Genomic DNA, 16249 nt, shown 5'->3' on the forward strand with positions numbered 1-16249 from the left:
TTTTTTGTACAGTGTACATAGGAATGGATACCCCTGTTTGTCCCGTGTTCAGAAACCTATCCATTGTGGCCCTAATCTACTTAAAGGAAACATGGCTAGGCCTATAATGGAAGGAGCACCCGTTGGATTTCAGGGTACAACGGAATAAATTCCAGTCCCCATTGCCCACTTGTAGAGCCATTGAGCGGCCAAAACAATAGCGAACCCTCACAAATGACCCCATTTTGAAAACTAGACCCCTTAACGAATTCATCTAGGGGTGTACTGCGTATTTTGACCCCACAGTATTTGAATGAATCTAAACAAAGCAGAAGGAAAAAATAACGATTTTCATTTTTTGGCAATTTTGTCAATTTAAAAACTGTTTTTTTTGTACAGTATACATAGGAATAAAGACTTTCACCCCAAAATGGATACCCCTGTTTGTCCCGTGTTCAGAAACATATCCATTGTGGCCCTAATCTACTTACAGGGCACATGGCTAGGCCCATAATGGAGGGAATGCCCGCTGGATTTCAGGGCAGAACTGAATAAATTCCAGGCCCCATTGCCCACTTATACGGAAAAAAAATTGACTTTCTAAAAATTATTCCCCCCCCCCCCCCCCCGCCATCCCCATTTTTTGGCATTCCCTAAATATTAGATAAAGGTAATAATATAAACTGTGTTTTGTGTCCGAAGACAGGGGTAATTACGGAGGCTGGTTGGGTTGGGCACATGGGGCAAGAAAACTGTGTATCCCCCCCCTCCTCTCATGCTTTTTGGGGGGTATTTCGTAACCTCAGCGGCAGGTATGGGGTGTAAAAAGTGGTGCTCTGTGAGGCTTTGTAATCTTGCTGCGGTGCAGCTGTCTCACACAGAAGGCGCTCAACAAGCTGCTCCTGGAACTGCATGAAGGCGAGCGTTCCAGGGGCTTCTTGTAAATTACGGATTACAGGTAGCGGTCTGAATAACGCCGGACTCACACGGCCGTAGGTGGAATCCGCTTGCGGAGGCCCGCAGCGGATTTCAGCTGTGACCCCGGCTGTGACCCTGTGTACGGCCGCGTAATGTACTGCGCATAACTGTCTACTCACACAGGCGGTCATGCGCAGTACACCGTTGTTTGTTTTTATTTCCCGCGCCGTCGTTTAGAGATGACCCGCAGCCCGGACACAACGTGTTTGCATATGGGCTGCGGGTATATCCGCGGTCATAGAGCACAATGGGCTCTAGGTCACGGATATCCGTGGTAAAATATAGCATGCCATGTTCTGTTTCTGCGAGTGGATTACGTAATTCTGACCCACTAATTGGGGGGGGAATTGTGTAATCCAATGCATGCGATTGATCCGTGGATTACCGCTGAACAAGCGCATGCAGAACCCATAATTCCTTTCCGGTCATGCGTGACCGGCCTAATGTTATACCACTAATTTATCACGTGACCGGGGACCGCTCAACGAGGTCTCCGGTCACTGCTCCAAGCACTCAGCGACCGTTGGTCGCTGGAAGCAAGGAGATTTAAAATTTCCTGGGCTCCCCGGCTCTTGCGAATGTGTCCGGCATTTTGCCGGCGGGCGCATGCGCAGCAGCCGGAAGGGTCCATGGAGGATAATCGCATCTGGATTCAAAGACGGAAGCCTCCGAGAAGATGTTTCATCTCCCCTCACCGATCGCATCGGTGAGGGGAGATGAAACTTCCACTTTTTAAAGAACTTTTACGTGATCGCCATTATGCATTGGATAACGGCGATCATGTGACCAGTAACCGCATACCGCGGCTCCCCGTGACATCTCCAGGCTCTTGGCTACCTTTGGTAGCCAGGAGCAGGGAGATTTTAATTTTCTTGGGTAATATTTCACTTTTGCGCATGTGTCCGCCATCGTGCTGACGGGCGCATGCGCAGAAGCTGGGGTAAGGTCCGCGGATGAACATCCCATCAGGGAACAAATCCGGGGACCTTGGGTACGTAATTTCATCCCCCCTTACGGATATGATCCATAAGGAGAGATGAAACTTTTACTTTATAAACTTAACTTTTTTTTAATTTATTTTTTTACTTTTTAGCTTTATATGATCACCGTTATCCGATGGATAACAGTGATCATATGACTGGAAACCGCATACAGCGGTCCCCAGTCATATCTCCCTGCACTCGGCTAACTGTGACAGCCGGGTGCAGGAAGATTTTGAATATGCCGGGCTCGCCGGCCTTCTGCGCATGCGCGCCACATCGGCACATCGCAGAAGCCAGCGGGGGGCCCGGAGACCGGCCGGAGGACATGGAGGAAGCGGGGTGAGTATTTTCACCTTCCCTCATGGATCCGATCCATGAGGGGAGGTGAAACTTTTTTCTTTTTCTTAACATCTTTGTTTACTTTTCCGCGAATGCCGTTATCCATTGTGTAACGGCGATCGCGGTACCGGGGACCGCTCACCGCGGTCCCCGCTGACATCTCCTGCCTCCTGGCTACCTACAGGAGCCGGGAGATTTTAAATTTCCCGCGCCGCCGGGCCTTCTGTGCATGCGGCTGACGTAATGCCGCCTGGCACGAATGCGCAGAAGGACGGCTACGGGGCACGGAGCATCGGTAGAGCGGGGAGCAGTGCGGCGGACCTCGGTGAGTAATTTCAGCTGCCCCGATGGATCCGATCCATCAGGGCAGCTGAATATGTAATTTATTTTCAACTTTTATTTACTTTTTTGCGATCGGCGCTATCCATTGGATAGTGCTGATCACAATGCCGGGGGGGGGGGGGGGGGGGGTCCGTACAGCCCAGGATGACAGCTCTGCAGGACAATAATAATATAATAATAATCTTTATTTGTATAGCGCCAACTTATTCCGCAGCGCTTTAAAATGTTTTTACGTCCTCAGAGAATAAAGCCCACTTCGGGAGGACGTAAAAACACTATGGGCTGGTCGTTAAGGGGTTAAGGACATTTGGCCTTGTGGCTTCCATTATGTGCACTGCCTTTTAAACTAATCTACCATGACTTCTGTTTGCAGTTGTCATGAACAATGAAACTGGTCTGCTACGGAGTGAAACAGGGTTGTCTTCAGCAACGATTCTATGTTTAGTTTGAGTACTGATGACTGCTCTGAGAGTGTCTGGAGACCCAGCGGTGACCACCTCAATCCTGGAGCCGCACACTGCTCCCTGCTGGTGTGATGGTTTGGGGGGCCATCGCATACAACAGTTAGTCCCTCCTAGTAGTGGTATGAGGGACAATGACAGCTCAGCGATATGTTCAGGGCATCCTGCAGCCACATGTGTTCCTCTCATGGCTTCCAAGAGGCAGCAAGAAAATGCTCAGCCACACACAGCAATGCTGTCACAGGAATGTCCGCACAACATTCTCACACTTCCATAGCTGCCTGGTCACCAGATTTATCGTCAATATAACATGTATGGCAGACTACAAGTTTGCACGCTCTAAAGGCTCAGTTACAGTAAATATGGAAAGCTATGCACAGGATATCATACAGAACCTGTATGCCTCCATACCCGTCCATATCTTCCATCCAAGCTATAGAAAGTCTAGCAGGGTACTAGAGCCTCCATACACGCCCATATCACAACTTGTACCGCCTCTAGCTTGGATGCAACAGGGTACTAGAGCCTCCCTTCAAGGGGTCAGTTTTCTGCAATAAATTATCCTTTTGTTGTGATATGTCAATGTTATGTGTACTATTGTTGGGATTATCCCTTTTTAAATTGTTTTGTAAATTGACTACATCAAAGACAAACTTTTTGGAAAAAAAACCACTCCAAAATGTTACTCGGAATTCACAGAGACATGTATTTCTTTTACATCTGGATAGCTCATGGGCGGCCATTGCCAAACTATGTGTTTTGCGTCTCAATATTTAATTAAAAAAAGTATTTTTTTTAAAAAAAGAAAAAAACAAAATTCCAGTGTACTTTTGACAGGGGGCCAGTGACTTGTATGTGCAATAGGGGAATTTTAACCGCTACAGTTTTTTTTTTAATTTTAATTTTTATTTTTCCATGCTCATATATAAAAAAAAAAATCAAATTTTTTATTTTTCTGGTGACATAGCTACAGAAGTGCTTGTTTTTGGCACAATGAGTCATGTGTTTCAGTGGTACCATTTACTGTACCCTATAATGTAGTGAAAAAACTTTAAAAATGTCTGTGGTGCAGAATGAGAAAAACACGCAATTGCTTCATTTAGGGGATGACTTTACAGCACTATTGGTACAGTAAAAATGGCAGGATATTCATCTTGTGGGTTAGTACAATTATGGTGTGCCACATTTTATATAGTTTTTCTGTAATCCTGCTTAATAAAATTAAAATACCTTAACCTCCATAAGCTGTAGCTGGAGATTAAAGTTTTAGCTTAGAACTGTGGAATGAGGAAGAGCCATATTTCTTCTGAGGATGAGGCATGTTGTCTCAAAGTGCGTCATTTATGCTGCTTGCTCAATAAACTGAGGAGTGAAGTTCACTTCACAACTCCTATTCTTTGTTGTCTAAAGAAAGCTGCATCTAGATCCCCTTCCCCAGTTACCTTCACACCACTTCCCAGAGTGTGGCATACATATTGGCCAGCAGTACTGCAGCCAGTATCTGACAGTACTATGCACTCTTTTATCACCATGACTCTCTTATGCCTCATTCACTTGTGTTCTGTGGGCACGCATTAGAGGTGCTGTTATAGGAACCAATGGTTTCCTATAGAAGCGTTCGCATTAAGGACTGTAGACGCGCAAAATCCTCGCCTCTGACAAAGATAGGTCCGCATCTAAGGTCCGTGCTGTGAGTAAAGATGGGAGCTGACCTATCTTTGATGTGAGCTGCGCAGGAGTTTCCATAGACTCTAATGGGAGCAGGAGTCTATGGAAACTCCTGCGCAGGAAAACAGGGTTCCATTCATCTACCTGGGGGTTCCCTTAATCCCAGTGGGGACTAAATGGAGTTTATAGCTGGACAATTCCTCAGCAGTGGGTGGCAGTAGAAAATCCTCCACCCCCCACCCCAGTATGGGAATCCCAAGGGATTCCTCCCATAGCAGGGGGAGGGAGTGGGAGCGGGCTTTACAGGGCTCCCCTTAAGGTTTCCCAAAAGCCCCGCCCCTCCAGTTGCAGTGGGTAAAATCTCAGGGAGGAGACCTTTAACCCTGCCCCGCCGAGAGAGACTATGGGTTTATCCCCCATAGCCCCACTCTCTCCCTCTGCTATGGGGAAATCCTGAAGCCCTGCGGCTCTGTCTCTCTCTCGTCTTCTGCATCCAGCTGTTCCCCGCTTTGAGTGCCCGGCTGTTTTGAGCGATAATTATTGTCAAAATGGGCCTTAAGATACTACACCTATTTTGACTGGCCAGCACTGCTTACATGGCTAGCACTGGTTAATCAAAGCAGGTGAAGTGAAGACTAATGATACACCCTAAGGCCCAATGTCCACAGGCGGATTAGATTCTGTGTGCAGAACCCCGCAGCGGAATCTGACCCTGCCCGCAACCGACGACCCTGCTTGCCTTCTGCTAACCCATCTGGTTATGATAAATGAAGAATAGAGGTTATCCTAGAAGAAACAAGCCCTCATAAAGCTCTGTCGATAGAAAAAATAAAAATGCTATGGCTCTTGGAATGCAGCAACACAAAAGCAAATCTAACAAAAAAGGGGGTGTTTTGTTTTTTTTTGTTTACAAAAATGGCAAAATATAAAAAAAGTATAAACTGGGTATAGCCAGAATCGTGATGACCCAAAGAATCATGTTCTCACATTATTCTGCACACTGAACGTTGCAAAAATGAAATCCAAAAGACAAGTAGAATTTGTTTTTTTTTTTCTCCCCAACAACCTATACGTATAATGTACTGTATAGAAGTTATACAGTACATTACATGGAACCAAATATGATGTCCTCATATGGCTATGTCGATGGAAAAATTAAAATTATGGCTCCTGGAATGCAACAATGAAAAATTAGTTGGCACAAACTACTTCGTCACTAAGGCGTTAACGACTGATATAGGAGCTATTTTTCAAACAGGACTAAATGTCAATAATTAAAGAAGTGTCTGAATAAAATCCTTGCTCTGAGATGATTCTAGGTTTTAGGAAGAATGGTGGAATTTCACTTAAAAATGGAATCCTGTGATTTAAGTGATGTTGAACAGGGATTCATTGGCCAGAACATTGTGAAGTCTGGGCCTCGCCACCCATGGTCGGTGTCCATACCAAAATACAAAACATTGCTCAGTAGGTCTTCATTTTTTTTTCTTCTAAAAGAGTATCACTTAAAATAGTCACAAAATGAGTTGGATTTGTTGCAAATCAGAAATGTCAGCAGCCAGAGAAAGGTGTATGCAGATTCTGATCCACAGCTCATTTGTGAGGTCTGTCCCACAGTGTGAGAGATACAATAAGGCTGAGGCCCTATTCGCACAGTGCAGACTAGGTAAGCAGTTCACATTGGTATTTTCAAATTAAAACAACCCTACTGGTCTGGACAAACAAAGATGGCTACACCACTTCTGACTACCTGATGCACACTGTGTATTATTAGTATACATTGGTAGTCTAAGACACTACATGTGGCTCTGATGGCCAGTGCTGCTTATGTGGACAAAACTGGTTAAACAAAGCAGGTGTAGTGCCTTCAGGCCCATTTACATGTAACGATTGTCATTCAAACAAATGAAAGTGCGCGATAATCATTATGTTGAAACGTGAGGCATTGTGCACTTTTCATTCACTGCTCCGTTTCGGCCTGCATAAAAATCATGGCTGGCTTGCTGACTTCTTGTTACATCTAAACGCTCCCTGCTCAGTTTCACATAGAATGTTAAGCACTCAGCGGTGATCTGCCTGTCTAAACATTCTCCAGGAGCATGAACAGCGAACAAATTGGTGGTAACTTCACTCGTGCGCTCATTCAAACGAGCATCGTCCCATGTAATAGGGCCATTAGACCAATGATGCATACTAATGCAGCGTGAGCATCTGGCAGTCAGGGAACTGGTGTGGCCATCTTTATTCCTCCTTGCACAGCGGGTCGCTACAAAATACAAGATACAAAGTAAAGAATTATAATGAATTAACGCTTTCCAATCCATTTATTTTTTCTCATCCATTCTCCCCAGCTCCAAATAAATTGAAGCTGGGGAGAATGGATGAGAAAAAATACATTTTCTCTTAACCCTCCTGATCTGACAAAGTTCAGGAGGGTGCCAGCAGTCACTAGACAGTGGGGGGAATGGGGAAATAATACTTCTGCATTCAACCTTCAGCCTCCTGGCTCGGCGATCATGTGACCGCTGTGGTCAGGTGACCCCAGCGGTCACATGATTGCCGGGCAGAATCATCGTGCATTACATAGCGATAATTGAGCGCTATGTAATGTGTAAAGGAGAAGGCAGAAAGGGTTAAAAACCCTTTCTGCCTTCTCCTCGGGGGTCCTCAATGAGGATCAGTGCCGGAGTGCATCTGCCACCGATGTGTCTGACGATTGGGTGCAGGTGCACCCCTGCACTGCAGTTTCAGGCCTGTCCCGACATCGGAGCTGTGCAGGAAAATGATGATGTCGGGCAGGCCCAACAGTGGATTGGAAAGGGTTAAAACCTTTTTTTTTTTTTCATCTCCCTTTTGTTTAGACCTACTCCTGGGTTTTTGCTTCAAAATAATGATGCAAGAAAACTGACCAAATCTGCCATCCGTGAATAAGACCTAGGTTCTACATGTTAAAATGACCCTCCAGTCCTGGAAAAATAAAGATGGCTGCACTGCTTCTCTGACCACCTGATGCATGCTATACATTAGTTTGCAGCATAGGTCTGACAATATATGCTGCTTTGATTAGCCAGTGCTGCCCTCATGAGCAGCACTGGCCAGTCAGAGCAGCATGTTGTATCTTGACTACTGTACATCTAGTAGTTAGAGAACCGGTGTGGCAATCTTTGTTTGTCCAGGACCAGATGGTCACTTTAATACAAATAAATTAAATGCCTAATTACTTTGCGTTAAATGTAACTTATGCTAATCTAGCAGCTAGTGTTTAGTCTCATCATTTCTGTCATATACTTGTATTAAAAATTTTGTTGCTTTTACCACCGCAAATGGCCAAGTGGTTGCCGTTGGGCGTCCCTTTTCCAGTGTCAATGAAATCCACTGTCTATCATTAGGTAGTGAGCTTCTGTAGTAACGAGGTCACAATGGAGGGGGAGGAGCTGTCTTTACAGGGACGCTCCCATGCTGACAGATCTGCAGACACTGTGATAACTATCTCTGCCTCTCCTAGGAGTGTGGTGTGAGTAAATCCAATATAATGTGTACACAGGCTGTTTGACCAGAATGCCTAAATTGTGCTGGAAGAACAGAAGAGCAAGCATTTAGATACTACCTCCTGCTGACTGGACCACAGACTGTGCAATGTAGCGTGAGGCCAAATATAGGACAATGAACATTCTGCTGGCAGAATGCTAAGCGTGCTACAGGCCCCATGCATCAAAAAGGATTGCAAACAGCCAATGCAGTAGAAAAATAGGGAAGACCACCAAAAAATCAGGCCTTAGACATGAAATAGGGTGCAAACAGCAGCAAATGAGAGAGTAAGGAAAACCTGCTGTATTTTAGATAACGTGTTGAAAACTTGGGTACTCTTTAAGCCGTTGGGAATATGGCTATTTTTCATGTCTGCTTTATCATCCCTTACCTTCCAAGAGCCATATACCATTTCTCCCAATCAACACTGTAATTTGACAGTTTGTTTTTTGCAAAATGAGTAGTGTTTTTAATGGTGGTATTTAAAGTAGTATATAGTGTACTAAAACACTTAAACCCCCTTAGTATCCACCCCATAGACTTCTTACATCCTGCTTTAGTGGGCTTTAATCCCCAGGGCTGTAAAAATATGCTCGCTCTGGGGATTAAAGCCACATAGGCTGAGGATGTGACAGCTCCATGCCGGCAGCTACTAGAGGTAGCCTGCAATCTGAAGCTGTCATGGGTGGCCGCAGGACGCCCCATCCCCGGTCACGTGACCGCTTATGTGTCAGTGCGTTTTTGTGTTGTTTTTTTTTGTTTGTTTTTACATGTTTTTTACGTATCGTAGTAATCGTATTGACCCATAGAATAAAGTTATCAGGTCGTTTTTGTTGCAGTTTGTGCGCCGTAGAAGCAAGAGGGTTTTTTTTTTCCATGTTACTCCACTTAGAATTTTTAAAAAGTTTTTCAGTACATTAGATGATCCAATAAATGGCACCATTGAAAAATACAACTCGTCCCGCAAAAAAGAAGTTCCGTTTTTTGTTGTTTTTTTTTTTAAAGGGGGGGGGGACGAAAACGGGGGTGGGGGGGAGAAATACATCACTAAAGGGGTTAAGGCGCAAACCAGCTTGGTCACTTAGGGGTTAAAATCACTAAGTGAGGTGAAATTGCACAAATACGATTCCACCATTTTGGGTGGTTTTGCTTCCTATTTATTTCAATCTGTGTGCTGGAAATTACGGAGGCTTGAACGTGGCAATTTACGACCACTGCTCCACGTATATGGGGACCCCCCTATTGTTGGGGTTGGTGGGGGTCTCAGCAGTCCTGTGGTTAGGGGCTAACTTTATATCTTGGCACAATCCATTTAATGCATGAAGAATTCTATTCCTTCAGAGAAGATCCTGGGAACTTCACTCAATTTTATGCCTTGTCTCTTCTGAAGCTAGTTGACTAATTCCTTTGATAATGGGCAACCACTTTAAATAAATTCCTTCAGTTGTTAATTAAGCACAGAAATAGACAACATTTCCTTGCAAGTCATTATATTGTAGCTGAGTTTGAACGTGATGCCCCTGTTTTGTGTTCTGTAGGTTGTTCGTTCTTCATCATCTGGGCCGCTCTCTACAGATGTGCTTTGGACATATTGATATGGAATGCTGTTTTTCTGGGTATAAATTCTATGCATTTTGTTTACCTGGTGTATAAGAAAAGACCCGTAAGTACTGTACAAATCCATGTATCAATTGTTATTTTAAATTATTCAATTGGTAAATTCAATTAACTCATTAAATACAGTATTTTAGTGTGATGTTTTTATTTGCTTTAGCATGAAATAACACAGAAAAACAAATGTATAATAAAGCAAAGGGGAATAAAAAGGCTAAGGCAGCAAGAGTTCGTCCGCAGCCCTACTGCCAAAAGCCAACATATCCAAAAGTAAAATTCGTAGACAGAATGGACCGACGTTGAGTTGAAGAAAAGAAAAATGCTGATGTGACAAAAATGCTTTTATAGCACAATAAGTATATTACTCATATACTTTCAAAAACAAAAAAGTATTGGAGTACAGGACTTACTAAAATTACATTTTTTGTGTATTTATAGATAGTCATATAATAAAGGAGAAAACACACCTACAATATAAAAAAGATTAAAATATTACCCACTGGTGGAAAATAACTGAGAGCATATATATGTATATATTCAAATAAATATCTGGTGATACTCAAAACATGCATATTTGTCTAAGGCCTCATGTCTACAAGCAAAATTGAGTTGCAAAATCCCCGCAGGTCACCTGCACGAACAATCCGCAGAATGCTCATAGACAATGATTAGGCATCTGCAGGTAATAAAATACCAGTGGATGTCATTTTCTCCCATCATGTGAATCGCACACGTGGGATAAAGAACGCAGCATGCTTAATTTTCTGCGAATTCCCGCACGGATGACTTCCATTGAAGTCAATAGAAGCTGTCCGAGCCGCAGCTGACATTGCAGACGTGCCACCCATCCGCAGGAAAGCAGGAGATTTGAGAGAAAATGTGCTGCAAAATCGCACGGCACGCTGGCCAGTGCAGAAGAGAAGATGATCTGTCTGGGACGGAGAAGACCTGCACCGCATCCGGACAGGTGAGAAAATGTCCATGGCTGCGGGCACGGGTGGAATCAGTGCATGCCTGTGGACATGAGGCCTAAGGCATACAAACACATTCCTCCATATGTAGATTAAAGTCAGATATCCATACAGATACTATATCAGGAAATAGTCAACGTCTCGCATACTGCCATTCATGCTCCTACCAGTAACATGAGAGCCTGCAAGACACATATGTAACCTCTATCTAAACTTCCAAATTCAATATACAATTAAAGGGGTTGTCTCACGAAATCAAGTGGGGTTATACACTTCTGTATGGCCATATTAATGCACTTTGTAATATACATCGTGCATTAAATATGAGCCATACAGAAGTTATTCACTTACCTGCTCCGTTGCTGGCGTCCCCGTCGCCATGGTTCCGTCTAATTTCGGTGTCTTCTTGCTTTTTTAGACGCGCTTGCGCTGTGCGGTCTTCACCCTTCGGCTCCGCTCGGCAGCATCTGCTTTTTGGCTCCGCCCCCTTGTACGCGTCATCACGTAGCTCCGCCCCCATCGTGTGCTGATTCCAGCCAATCAGGAGGCTGGAACCGGCACACGTCATGGGGCGGAGCTACGCGATGACACGTACAAGGGGGCAGAGCCAAAACGCCGATGCTGCCGAGCAGAACCGAAGGGAGAAAACCCATCTGCGCAAGCGCGTCTAAAAAAGCAAGAAGACCCCGAAATTAGACGGAACCATGGCGACGGGGACGCCAGCAACGGAGCAGGTAAGTGAATAACTTCTGTATGGCTCATATTTAATGCACGATGTATATTACAAAGTGCATTAATATGGCCATACAGAAGTGTATAACCCCACTTGATTTCGCGAGACAACCCCTTTAAGTATAGCAGGGGGTTACCTTAGTTATACACCATGCCACTCAGAATTCCACCTAACGAGGTTAAAAAACCCTGACGTACGTTTCGGACAAGCCTTTCTCAGAGGGGTGATATAGGCATGCTTGCCACTATATTTTTAAGAATGTTTGTTAAAATGTATCTGCCAGAAATAAAATACAAATGAGTGGTGTAAAGCACATTTCTGGCTTTGATGCACTGGGAAAAGTGGGAAAGTGCATGAGCAACAGTCTGTTAATGGAGCTTATCAAACAAAGTTCGGAATTCCCTAGTGTTATCCTGTGATCCTTTTAAGAAGGAACTCAGAAGCAGATGACGTGCAATCATATAAAACAAGATACATAGTGTCGGAGGAGTGTTAATAGTGACTTAGCTTTGGACAGTTATTATAAAACTGGACACGTCTTGCTATGTAATGCTCTTTATTATTGTGAGCACATTACTTTCTTCAGTGTCTTTGTTGTGAGTCCCTCATGCCAAAATAAAGCTGTAAAGGCCCCAAAGGTCAGTAATGAACAAAATTTATTTCTGTGCTCTGCTTCTAGGGTGCGTTTGCACGTGACGTTTTTGTTGTAGTTTTTCATTGTGGTTGTTCTTCAATTTAAAAACCGTAGCGAAAAACTAAGAAAATCGCCATGTGTGAATGCAGCTTTAAGTTTTATTTACCGTGAATGTATGGCCTAAAAATCAGATACTGAAGCTTATTTGGAAAGATGTATAAAAATAGTGCAAGGAAAAAGTGAAGCAGTTGCCCACTGCAACCTATCAAATTGCAGCTTTCAGTTTCCCATATGCCCTCTGACAAATGAGAGGCGAAATCAGATTGGTTATCATGGGCAATTGTTCCATTTTTCCCTTTCTACTAGGTTTGATAAATCTTCCACATTGTGTTTGTTTTTCTTAACTTTTATTGAGCATTTTCCAAACAACTGTGCCATCTGCTGGCTAAAGCCAGTGTGTGTGCGCCAGAGAGGCTTCAACAGCGGAGTGGCTAGCAATAGACAGTAAGAATACCCAGTCGGACGTCTTCTGACATTGGAGCTGTAGAAGCTTCAATCAGAATGTAGGAAGACGTCAGACAGTGGATTAGAAAGGGTTAAACAAACACTTAGGACGACCCTTTTAGAAATACATAAAACTTCACACTTCTAGCTATTGATGGCCTATCCTCAGGATAGGTCATCAATAATTGATTAGTGCGTGGGTTCTGCCACCTTGGGACCCCTTAGTGAAAAGTTGGTTCCCCAGGTTAGTGTCTCCGTACATTGTATAATGGCCAGGATTGGTATTGCAGGCTAACCCTGCAGTGCCATCCCTGGCCATTGCACAACATACAGAGCTGGATGGTGGACCCCTGCCAATCTTGCTATTCATGACCTATTCTGAGGAATAGCAAGAAGTGGGACAACCCCTTAAAAGCCTGATCCATAGGAGTGGGATCAGTTGTTGTCCGTCACCCCTAGATTGCTAGAGATGAAACAACTTGTGATTTTATTGTAGTTTATTATCTTTTCTTTCAAACTATATGCTCATTCTCTATTAATTCAGTTGTATTCATGATAATTTGTTTATCTCTAACAAAAAAGTAAGAGGGAAGATGAATCCATCACTCACAGCATATAACAAAAACAGAGGATACATTCCTTTTGATGTTTATATGCCGCATTTATATTTGCTGCCTGGGAAATGGAATGTGTTGTTGATGCAGGTTCGAGTTCCTCTCTCTAACAAAGATCAGTTTTGTTGGCCTAGAGAGAATATTAAATCAGACCATTGAAGTTTCTGTACTTCATCCAGGGAATCCGAACTTGTAAAAACTCTTGCGTTTCTGTTCTGCCAGAATGTTAATAACTCTAACATATATAACAGATTTGTTTTAGAACTTTTTTTTAGTTCTGATCGCAGCTATTAACTATTTACAGTAGATGCCGCAGTCAGTGCTGATGGTATTGTTAAAGCTTCAAGCAAGAGGTAGCATTCTATCCCCCCCATCCACCCACACCAATTGGGGGGTGGGGGGCTGATAGGTTTGCATGGCTGCTCGAGGTCTAGTGAAGGCTGCCATACATGGATGCCTATTAACCCTTGCTTGTGCAAAATTGGCAACTTTGAAAAGTACTATATATTTCAATATAGAAGTATTGCAGTGTATAGTACAGGTGATTGCAAATTCAAGTCCCCTCTTTGCATTTTTCACAGTAAAATCTAAACAATAGGAAAAAAAATACTACCTGATTGGTATTACCGTGTTCCTAAAAGTCTGAAGTATTAAATTATCGTGTTATTTATTTAGCTCGATGAAGGTAATAAATATCTACACTAGAATTGCGGGGATTTGTCTCTCAAAAAAGTTGACTAAAAAGTGATCAAAAAATCGTTCCCTAAGTGTCACTGATAGGAACTACAACTCTTACCACAAAATATAAGTCTTCACAATTCACAGAAACATAAGTGTAATGGCTCTCCAAATATGACGACAGAAAGCAGTTGTTTTAAAATAAGTGTATTTTTTTTAAAAAGTAGTACATAGAGATGAGCAAACCTACTCGTTTCGAGTAATTACTCGATCGAGCACCGCGATTTTCGAGTACTTCCGTACTCGGGTGAAAAGATTCGGGGGGCGGCGGGGGAAGGCGTGGCGGAGCGGGGGGTTGCAGCGGGGAACAGGGGGGAGCCCTCTCCCCCTCCCCCCCCCCCCCACTCCCCGCTGCAACCCCCACTCACCCACGGCACCCTCCGAATCTTTTCGCCCGAGTACGGAAGTACTCGAAAATCGCAGCGCTTGGGCAAAAAAGGGGCATGGCCGAGTAGGTTCGCTCATCTCTAGTAGTAAAATATAAATCTTTATAAACTTTCTATTGCTGTAATCTTACTGAGCCACAAAATAAAGTGAGCGTGTAATGCTTACCGCACCTTGAACAACGTAAAACATAAGCCCTCCCTCCAAAACAAATGGCATAACTGCATTTATTTTTTAATTTCACCCTGCTTAAACGTATTTTTTAAAGTTTTCATTACATTATGCCACATTAAATGATAATAGAAATTGTCCTGCAAAAACCAAGCTCTCGTACAGCAGTGTCGATGGAGAGATAAAAAACTTATGGTTGCTAAAAGAGGATAAAACATTAAACTAAAGCAACATATCTCTGCTGCTAAAAGGCTTAAATCTCTAAGTAAATATGAAGATTTATAGACCAATCAAGGGGGATGTTTTCTCAGGGAATATAATGTTAAAGTGACCCTCTGGTTTTATGACCAAATTGTGTCCCAGGACTGGACAGGGTATATTACCTGTGTTTGTTCTCTGCTTGCTCACTGATTCATTTGTTCCAGGTCCTGTTTTCAGCTTTCCAAAATGGCCAATGCAATCTTCAGACTACCTAATCCCCACAGTGCATTGGTAGTATAGACTCCTTTATAGTACCTCCTCACTGATTGGCCAGGGCCGCTTATGTGATCAGTTCAATCAATGTGCATTCGGTAGTTAGAAGATTGTGGTGGTCATCTTGGACAGCTGAAAGCGGGAACATGAACTGGCAGATCATTAACTGCAGGTAATATACTGCCTGGCCCACCATAGGGTTGCTTTAACCCTTTCCAATCCACTGTCTGACCTCTGAAGACATTATGATTTAAGGCTGTACAGCTCCGATGTTGGAAGACATCCATCGGGGTTCTCTTACTGTATATTGCCAGCCTCTCTGCTGTCGGAGCCTATCCACTATGTCACCTCATGCAGTACTGGCTTTAGCCAGCAGATAGCGCCGTTGGATAACAGCAGAAAAAGAGTAAGCCCCCTAGGAAAACCAGGATACAAATTAGATTGGAAAGGGTTAAGTACTTTTATTTTAAAACCTGATATAAATACAAACGTATTTTGACTCAGAAAGAGACTTTTTACAATATGTGGCAATGCTGACCATTTGATGATTTGCTAATTTTCATCACCAACACTGCTACTTTCTTTCCTACCTCCACAGTATGTCTGCTCAGACCTTCTGTAGGTGCATCACTATGGCAGTACAAATACTAGGGGAGATGCTGCTTATAATAGGAAGGACAAAATGCTGTGGGATAGTGGTTCATAGTGGAGATGAAATTCACTTAATGGGACAAGCCTGTAGTGCTCAGACCTGCCGCTGTAACTAATACGGCATTCTGAGTGTGAACATAGTGTCGTGCTCAGATGTAAATACTGAAGAAGCTGCGGTGCTTATGTGAATGCCTTCAGTCAGCAAGGATCCTGGGTAGCAGACCTCACCAATCGCATATTGATGATCGACCCTGAGGACAGGCCATCCTTTTTTAAAGCCTGGATAATAACCCTTTTAAGGAAATGGCCTATTTTGTTCCAAAGGGCGCAGCAATTCTTTTTGCGATTTTAATCTCTACTTTTCAAAATCAATATTTTTTTTTCCCGTCGACATGACTGCATGAGAGTTTGGTTTTTGCGTGGCGAACTGTAGTCTTTATTTGTACCATTTTTGTGTACATAATGTATTGTAAAACTTTTTTA

The 16249-nt window shown here is 43.4% G+C and overlaps 1 protein-coding gene across 3 annotated transcripts in view; it reads left to right on the forward strand.

The window, feature by feature from the left end:
• Positions 1 to 16249, forward strand: part of BVES (blood vessel epicardial substance) — a 179486-nt gene that overhangs the window by 136484 nt on the left and 26753 nt on the right. For all 3 annotated transcript variants that reach the window (XM_066607980.1, XM_066607989.1, XM_066607971.1), the window contains exon 3: positions 9817 to 9941. In XM_066607980.1, the coding sequence (XP_066464077.1) occupies positions 9817 to 9941 (125 nt within the window). The remainder of the gene's footprint in view (positions 1 to 9816; positions 9942 to 16249) is intronic.

This window comes from Eleutherodactylus coqui, chromosome 1 (assembly GCF_035609145.1).
Source record: "Eleutherodactylus coqui strain aEleCoq1 chromosome 1, aEleCoq1.hap1, whole genome shotgun sequence".
In the NCBI taxonomy this organism is placed as follows: Eukaryota; Metazoa; Chordata; class Amphibia; order Anura; family Eleutherodactylidae; genus Eleutherodactylus; species Eleutherodactylus coqui.